The sequence below is a fragment of the Schistocerca nitens genome, chromosome 2, assembly GCF_023898315.1.
Source record: "Schistocerca nitens isolate TAMUIC-IGC-003100 chromosome 2, iqSchNite1.1, whole genome shotgun sequence".
NCBI classification, from domain to species: Eukaryota; Metazoa; Arthropoda; class Insecta; order Orthoptera; family Acrididae; genus Schistocerca; species Schistocerca nitens.
Genome location: NC_064615.1, coordinates 412,692,211 through 412,701,233, shown reverse-complemented (window position 1 = coordinate 412,701,233; position 9,023 = coordinate 412,692,211). Strand labels below are relative to the sequence as shown.

The following is a 9,023-nucleotide window of genomic DNA, read 5'->3' as shown; positions in this document are numbered from 1 at the left end:
CTACTTAACCAATGACATGAACACAGAGAAATTGAGGACAGTACAACAAACTGCAACATAGCATTCAACAATGGTTGTTTCCAGACTACTAAACACAGTATTATTGGACTGCTTAGGTTGTCATTGACCAGACACAAAACACTAGGTGACTGAAGTTTTCCAACTTCTATCAATTCAGAACTAGAAATCAAAAAGCAAAGAAAATACAGATGCACCATACAATCACAGGTAATAGTTAATGGAGGAAAGAGAGAAAACATGCTGTCCATATGTTTTTACATGCTGGTAAAAACATACTTATTTGAAAGTTCAAAATCTGAGGCTACTGTTGCTCCCTCTCTGCATAATAGCTTTGTTAAACAAAACTGTAAGAGGAATCAAAGTAATATACAGTGTGTTCCTGAATGTTGTTCTTGCTCATGTGTTTCTTTATTTCTCTGAAACATGAATGTTGGTGACATACGTGCCATCTTCAATTTGAAAATAGGTAACACACAATTCTACATGTCATTTCAAAAGAAACATTCCACCACTCTTTGGAAACTTTTTGTGGTAATCACAGACAACACTGAAAGATTTAATCAACAGTGTGTAACTGTTAATTTCCTTTATTCATCCTAAAACATATTTTACACAGTTCTTATATCACAGTTCCAAGCATAACTAATTCCATTTTTCAAAACCCTCAAGAAATGAGTTCCAACTATGTACAATAATATTTATTCAAGGAACTCATTTTCTGACAACTCACTGTACACCTAGTCTCATGGTAAGTTTCTAGCAAAATATGTGCAGAGTCAACATCTGCTTAAAAATCACTAATATACAGATACATATTGTAAATGTTACATTTCACGTCAATACTTTCATTATACTCAGTGACTCATTACTTCCCGAGGTATGCAAGCAAAAACATACTGAAATGTTAAAAATAAATGCATAATAATGAAGTTTGTTATTTTAACATAATTTGTATTTTTTGCAATTTTTTTCTCATGTATTTCATAAAAAAATCATGAAATATTGACTGAATTTTCCATTAATTATTTTATGGAAATGAAAAATATGTATCTTCAGTTACAATTAACAGCCAATAAACTATAATAGAATATATAAAAAGTCAAAAACATTTAAAATATTTTCTTCAGTTATGATAGTGATCCAACATGTTTGTTTCTCATACAAAAATATTTACATCGACCATTAATAAAATACTTTACAATGGACTGCACATCTCAATCTTTTCTTTTAGTTTTTTATGTTCTGTATTTTGCAAAACTGCACAGTTTAATTAAAATAAATGAATTGGCACACAATATCACATACACAGACTGCGTTCTATCAGTAACAATCAATAGCATTGTATTCTTTAGCTTCATTTGAAGCTAGTATATCATCAAGTAAAGAACCAAAGTCATCAGAGTAATATTCAAGCCAACGATTCTTTTCTTGAATCATTTTCTGAATGTTGAGTGTTCCAAGAGCGTGAAGAAAATCTTCTGGACTTACACTGCTGCATATTGTTGTCACACGATGATCAAATGGATGTGGAACACTCAGTTTGCTTCTGTATACGTCCTGCAGAAGTTTCATATCTGATTGTTGGACTATAGAATTTATGACACTAGCAGAGGTTTTTGTTTGGTGCTTTTGTGGAGTAGTAGGAATAGAGTCAACCTCACTGTTGCTGGCAAAACGTGGTCCTTGCACTCTGCTAGCAGGCATGTCAGGAAATCTTTCAGTGCAACTGGACATCACCAAGTCTGGAAGATGCTTTGCAGCTGGTGACAGCAAATCATGTTCTGATAATGATTTTGAAATTGATGTTATAACAGATGCTGCTTTGCACACAACACGCATATTACAGTCTTGAATCAACACAAGAAGAACCTGAAATCAAATAGCAGTATTTCACACACCAATACCACTTGAAAATACATAATTTTAAATCAGTGATATATTTTGAGTAGAACCTTTCTTTCTGAACTGTCTAAGCATTCATTCATTCATTCATTCATCTTGTTCCCATTAAGCAAAGAACCCTACATGACATGGAATGAGTCAAGGTTAATGTTAATAAAAGAATGCAATTTGTAGTAAAGTAATCTGTAGACTTCATTAACAATGAGCATCTTTATTGGCACAGCATTGTTTACAATACATTGCTACATGCCGTAAAGCTAAATCTTCAAGCTTTGAATCTAAATAATCAGATAATATGTAGAAGGTGTTTATAATGAGGTTTTTATAATTTTCTTTTGACTTGATAGAGAATCCTAACTTTTTGCTTTATGTTAGATGAGAGCTTGTTGAATACCTATGCATACAAGCACATAACTCTGCACTGAAATGTAGGCACAGAGGCCACAGTCTGCATGAAAATTACTTTTTTGTTGTGATTGTGCATATTGCAGTTCATCTGAAACTCTTTTATATTATCAGAAAAACACAAGCCATTAAAGAATAAATGTACTGGGAGGAGTCGACCAAGTTGTAGATATCCTGTAATGACTGTTTTAAATATTTACAAAAAATCTTACTTTAATGAAAAGAGAAGTTTTACTTTAGTTAGTCCCATACCTCTTTCAATCATAAGATCTGTACACTGATTCTGAAGGCAAACAACACCATATTACATGAAATAACAAGAAATGAGGAAACACTTAAACAGGTAATTATAACACTAAGACTTGGAAAACTGAGAAAATTCTGTACAGGAGGCCAATAACTACAGACCATCACTTTGACCTCATAAACCACTAATAAGTGTGAGGGTATTGTGTTCTCAGGATGCCTAAAAATTCAGTGGTAAAGTTGTGAGTGCATTAAAAGGTAGTAAATTGCAAAATTTGATTCTAAGCAGTCACAGTCAGCCTCATTTCATCAAACATAAAAAATTTACCACAACATTGATGGATGCAGACGGACAAAACAGTGGAATTTGCACCACTGTGGTGTGTCTTGAGGAATAAATAAATAAAAAACAATCAAACTATTGTTGCATAACGACAACTGTTGAAAAGGAAAGCCCCTGAGTTTAGAAAATGATATTATATAGTTTTCAATACAGCCACCCAGGACAGCAGGTTTGTGGATCAGTATGTAAAATCAGTAGAGGTAAGACCTGTCAGTTCTTTTAGAAAGATGTAATTTAGATAACACTTGTCTTTTTTTATCTTCCAAATAAAGCCATTACTGTCAGAGACTAAACACAGGTGACAACAATGTTGTGTAGTGTGTTAGCACATTTAAGGACAGATATTTCAGTGATGAAAACAAACAGTTGTTTTAATGAAGAAGAAATGCCCTTTGCAAAGAAGCTTTAAACACACTAGTGGCTATTCTTAGAAACTTTAATATTTGATCAGATAAATGAGCTTGTAAAACATGCAAAAATAATGAAAATGGGTTTGAGGAAAACCTCTATATGCAGAAGACATCATTTCCAAATCATTATGAACTAGAAACCGAATAATTGAGAAATCACACTAAATAGGGAAAAATTCCTGAGCTCTTCAATGCTTATTTATACAGTTTGCCTGTATCCATAATATGTATTCGTAAATTTAGCTAGAAAGCACAGTTATAAACAGATCCATGAAAATATAAAGGGCGATCAAAAAGTTTCTGTTTGAAGGCCGTACACTGTGGAATCGGTACAACAATTAGGCAAAATCACCAGTGCATTGAGGCAATCATCCCACCAAAGCACCAGGTTGAAGATACCAATTTGTCCTGCAGCATTAAGGAGACCATAAATGCCTGCTACACATCGTTGTTCAATAGGCTTTTACGCTCAAATGTCTCCCACTTGAGTTGGTGTAACTTCTGCATTATGACATTTGTGATTTGGGATGTGCGTTATCATGAAGCACCAGCACCCGTTGGCGCAGTAGCTTTTGTTGCCTGCAACAGTGCACTCAAAGAATGTGTTGTTTTCAACACTGAATCACAGGTTTGCTTCAGCAAGTTGCCATGGATGAGGCTGGCCTTCCAGATCGATCAGCATCTTGTGTCAAATCACAACCCGTGCGGAACTTGGTACACCATTCCAAAATGAAGGTTTTCAACAGATGAGTTGCCCCCACACACATTCTTCATTCTACATTGGATGTCAACTGGTGTTTGTCCTTCCACAGCCAAGAAAAGAATAACAGCACATTGGTCATGTTTGGACGCATTGGTAATAATGTCATCATAGTTCATAATTCTGCATTCACTGTACACGCATTCGAAAGACTCAAATGTCACATTAATCCCTTGACCACATGTCAGTGTTTATACACCTGTATCAGTCACTCTACATTGCACATATGCTGCAGTAACACCCTCAAATGGACACTTCTTGATTGCCACTTATACAATGAATATTGTTCTTCAGCAAATCAAATGCCAGTCATGATATGACGTACTTTTTTTTCTGGGACAATACAACAAAAAAATCATATTTAAATAAATTAAAACAATAAGAAAATCAGCTGAAGAGAGGGCAAACGAAAAATTTCATTTTAGAGGGAGAAATGTGGAAAGGTGTAATGCGTTTGCAAAGGAGGACATATGCAAAATGCTCACATGATTTTATAATACTGGTCCAACATTTCGGACGCTTACCATGAGAGTCTGTAAAGGAAGTATAACACAATGCTCAAAGTTTTGAGAAATTCAAATTACATGCACTAATTCATCCTCCTCATTCCACTCGGTCAAATTCCTTACTGCTCCTCCTGAGGGAGGACATTAAGAAATGTCTAACATGCAGCAATAGCTATTTCAGAGACTTTAAAGTACGTTCACTAAAAGTTTATTTTGCTCCTATGGAAAGAAATAAATCACTAGGGAACATGTCTCAGCTCTAAGATGGATACAATGACACAACACTGTAGGCTATGGCAGTTTCTAGAGGAAATGTTCTCTTCTGCTCAAGCTACACCATTCTGTACATGCTCATTACCTATTTGTTAACACTGTGCAGTCCAAAGGCAAAACCAGTATTTGAGGTCATTCAATCTAGAATTTGTTTTATGTCACATTTTGTCTATATGTAAAAGTGTGCATATAATGGCAGCAAAATCATGAAGTATTTCACTTTCTGACATGCTGGCTGTACCGATCTGCCCAAAAATATTTCCCTTTAGCCTAGCTGCCAACCTTCAGAAGAGGCTGTCAGAAATCATATAACAAATATGCAGGGGGTCTGTGGGCCCTCCCCAGAAAATTTTAAAAATTAGAAGCCTGATTTGGGCCAATAGACATTGTATTTCATACACTTACCGATCCTAATTAAAGAAGAATTTCCAAGGAAAAAAATGAAAAATTCAGGTCAAGTGAAAAAGGTTAAAAATTAGTTCCACTTTCCTTCTTACTATGATTGAAATGATAAGTAAATCCACGACTACCACCACTTGGAACATCTAAAGGAGCTTCCAACTTATTATTTTTTTCAGTTTCACTCTATAGACCATTCATACTGTTTAATTATGCATTATCATTTGCATCACACTTGTCCTTATGGAAACTGAAGGAACAGAATAAATCTAATTTCTTGCATTTTTGATAAAACAAAAAACCCTTAGTGGCTAACACTACATACACAGTGCTTTTGAATTCTAAAAAGATGAATAAGACCAACAAGCACAGGTAATGTCACAAAATTATCAACAATTTCATTCAGTAATGATTCACTCCTGGCACAATTTTTAAAAAATTAAAGGAGATGGTCGTTATTATAACAGCATCAGCATCATGTGTATGATTAAGTAAGGATAAATAGATGAACTGCACATTTTGTGACATCACCTAGTTAGAAAACCCACAACAGCTTACAGAATGCCTTGAACCTTGTGAAGTTACTTGGTTTGAAAGCTGTTTTATTCCTATCCTTAAGTTGACACTTGGAGAATCAAAAATTTTTGTCGTCACTCAGCATAATGGTCTTAGTTAAGTCTTGGCCACAAAATAATTCGCATACAGGTTTACTACATGCTCAGGAAGACAATCATTACAATCTATACAATATTTTAGTAGCATTTGATCAGTGAAATATAAACAGTACCATTTTTGAATTTTTTAAAACAAACTGTGAAATATCTATTTCTAAGTTCCTTAACTCTGTTACTATTGTGATGAATCTGTAACAATTACGGACCATCTGTAACAGTTGGCTGCCATGCATTATAGTACTCGGAGGGCAGGCTACTTATGAATATCTTGCACTTCTGAACTAGCTGGGATCTTATTCAATACAGACGGCACAAGTCAAATGCTGTCAACTGCCAGCCACCACCCAAGTGACCTTTATGCATCTCAGCAACCTGTCTTCTACAAACTGCACCTGCTGCTCTCATTGTTTTGGCAGCCTGGTATAATCATATCAGACACCTATGGTCACTTCTACAAAGTTTTAAACTGTATGTCCCAAGATGACCCTATATTCCAAATCTCTGGTATTTTCATATTAACTTACGAAGGTGTGTAGCTAATGGCAAAATAAAACCCTGTATTTTGTCCTTTGAATCAAGGGTGTACCCAGCGAGGGGCATGGGGGGGGGGGGGGGGGGGGGGGCAGCTTCTTACACCCCTCCTCCCAGAAAACATCTGAACTCATTCCCCCAAGACTCGGGCGTTGTTTTTACACCATCGGCACATGGATGTCAGCACAGGGAAGTTTATGGAAATAACAAATTTTGGCAATAAGCAATCCGCCCTGCTACTGGAGGGCACTCAGACATCACCATGACCATCATAATTTCTCACAGTTTTTTTAAATATAACATGCTTTCCTGCTGCAAAAATAATAATTTTAAAAATGTTTCATTTTCTAAGATAGGCTTATTCCCCATACATTTGTAACAGATCAAATGACATATATATTTTGTCATTGATCCATTTTTTAATTCAAACCATTGACTTAAAAATTCAAGAACTTGGAACACAATCTATTGAAATACATTAACACAAGGAATTAAATGTTGCGTACTACTACCTACAAAAAACAATGCAAGTCTACCTTCTTGCCAGCGACGCTATCATGCAGTGTGATAAATATTCCAAACTTTGGCACTATCAGCCTTGTAATGCTGCAAAATAATTGTAGACATGTGGAAGGAACAAGAAACATCAACCAGTTCCACTTGAAACATGTATTCTGCCCTTAATTGGTTTCAGTTACTTTATATATCTGTTGTCAAACAACAATACTGCATGACATAATCGAGGACTGTATGTTATAACATCAAAGTACATTTACAGTTGACGATATTTTGAGAGAGTGACACAGACACATTAGTAAAGGAGCTACGCTGCACAGTTATGACCTGAACTGAAGTTCTCTACAGCACTTTTATTTTCTCAAATTTTTATTCAGTTATTCCCTATTGTTGTTGTTGTTGTTGTTGTGGTCTTCAGTCCTGAGACTGGTTTGATGCAGCTCTCCATGCTACTCTATCCTGTGCAAGCTTCTTCATCTCCCAGTACCTACTGCAACCTACATCCTTCTGAATCTGCTTAGTGTATTGATCTCTTGGTCTCCCTCTACGATTTTACCCTCCACGCTGCCCTCCAATGCTAAATTTGTGATCCCTTGATGCCTCAAAACATGTCCTACCAACCGATCCCTTCTTCTAGTCAAGTTGTGCCACAAACTTCTCTTCTCCCCAATCCTATTCAATACCTCCTCATTAGTTACGTGATCTACCCACCTTATCTTCAGCATTCTTCTGTAGCACCACATTTCGAAAGCTTCTATTCTCTTCTTGTCCAAACTGGTTATCGTCCATGTTTCACTTCCATACATGGCTACACTCCATACAAATACTTTCAGAAACGACTTCCTGACACTTAAATCTATACTCGATGTTAACAAATTTCTCTTCTTCAGAAACGATTTCCTTGCCATTGCCAGTCTACATTTTATATCCTCTCTACTTCGACCATCATCAGTTATTTTACTCCCTAAATAGCAAAACTCCTTTACTACTTTAAGTGTCTCATTTCCTAATCTAATCCACTCAGCATCACCCGATTTAATTTGACTACATTCTATTATCCTCATTTTGCTTTTGTTGATGTTCATCTTATATCCTATTTTCAAGACACTGTCCATTTCGTTCAACTGCTCTTCCAAGTCCTTTGCTGTCTCTGACAGAATTACAACGTCATCGGCGAACCTCAAAGTTTTTACTTCTTCTCCATGAATTTTAATACCTACTCCGAACTTTTCTTTTGTTTCCTTTACTGCTTGCTCAATATACAGATTGCTATTCCCTATTAGCAGGATAAAAATACCATGTTGTTCTTTTTTGAGGTGAGTTGCATTTCTTACTTGTTTTTCTGGTGACAGCATGAAGGATGAACGTTCGCATTCTGCTGGAATTTTTATTATTTTTTGATGGATAGTGGGGAACCACACTGTAGGTGTTGTACACAAGCTCCTAGCGATACTCTTTTCTCAGAATAAATTGCTGCATCTATGCACACGAACAAACTTTAATTCAAAGCCAGTTTGCTGAGGGTTCGAGCACTACTGCATGGCAAAGTACTTATGGAATGTATCTATCTGAAACACTCTTTCATACAATAATGTCACTGATTATGATTAATGAAATTTTCTTACTTAACCAGGTTCTTGGAAATGATAGGAGCAAATATGACCATTTGCTGCATTAAGATTGTCTTTTCTACACAATTCCAACAACAAAACTCCTTCTAACCATGCATGCTACTAGGGAAATATGAAGTAAAATTTCTGTTACAGCTTAGAAAGGCACAGCCTAGCACTGTGTATGACTCTACTATCACCTTTACATACAAATTATGCCTTCCATCGAAGTACTTGAAACAATGGAAAAACAAAAATGACAATGATGGTAAACTCAGTATATCTTCTACATACAACAAGTGCGTCAAGTACCCCACAATGATGTCATACAAACAACAATCAGAACACATTTCCATCTACTGTGGGCAATGGGTCAATGCGTCCCCATGGACGGGGCCAAGAAAGACATGTGCACCACAATGGCATA

General features: G+C 35.9%; 1 protein-coding gene across 1 annotated transcript in view; it reads right to left on the bottom strand.

The window, feature by feature from the left end:
• Positions 1 to 586: 586 nt before the first annotated feature.
• Positions 587 to 9,023, bottom strand: part of LOC126236277 (uncharacterized) — a 120,407-nt gene continuing 111,970 nt past the window's right edge. The window contains exon 10 of the mRNA XM_049945438.1: positions 587 to 1,890. Within this exon, the coding sequence (XP_049801395.1) occupies positions 1,342 to 1,890 (549 nt within the window). The 3' untranslated portion in view covers positions 587 to 1,341. The remainder of the gene's footprint in view (positions 1,891 to 9,023) is intronic.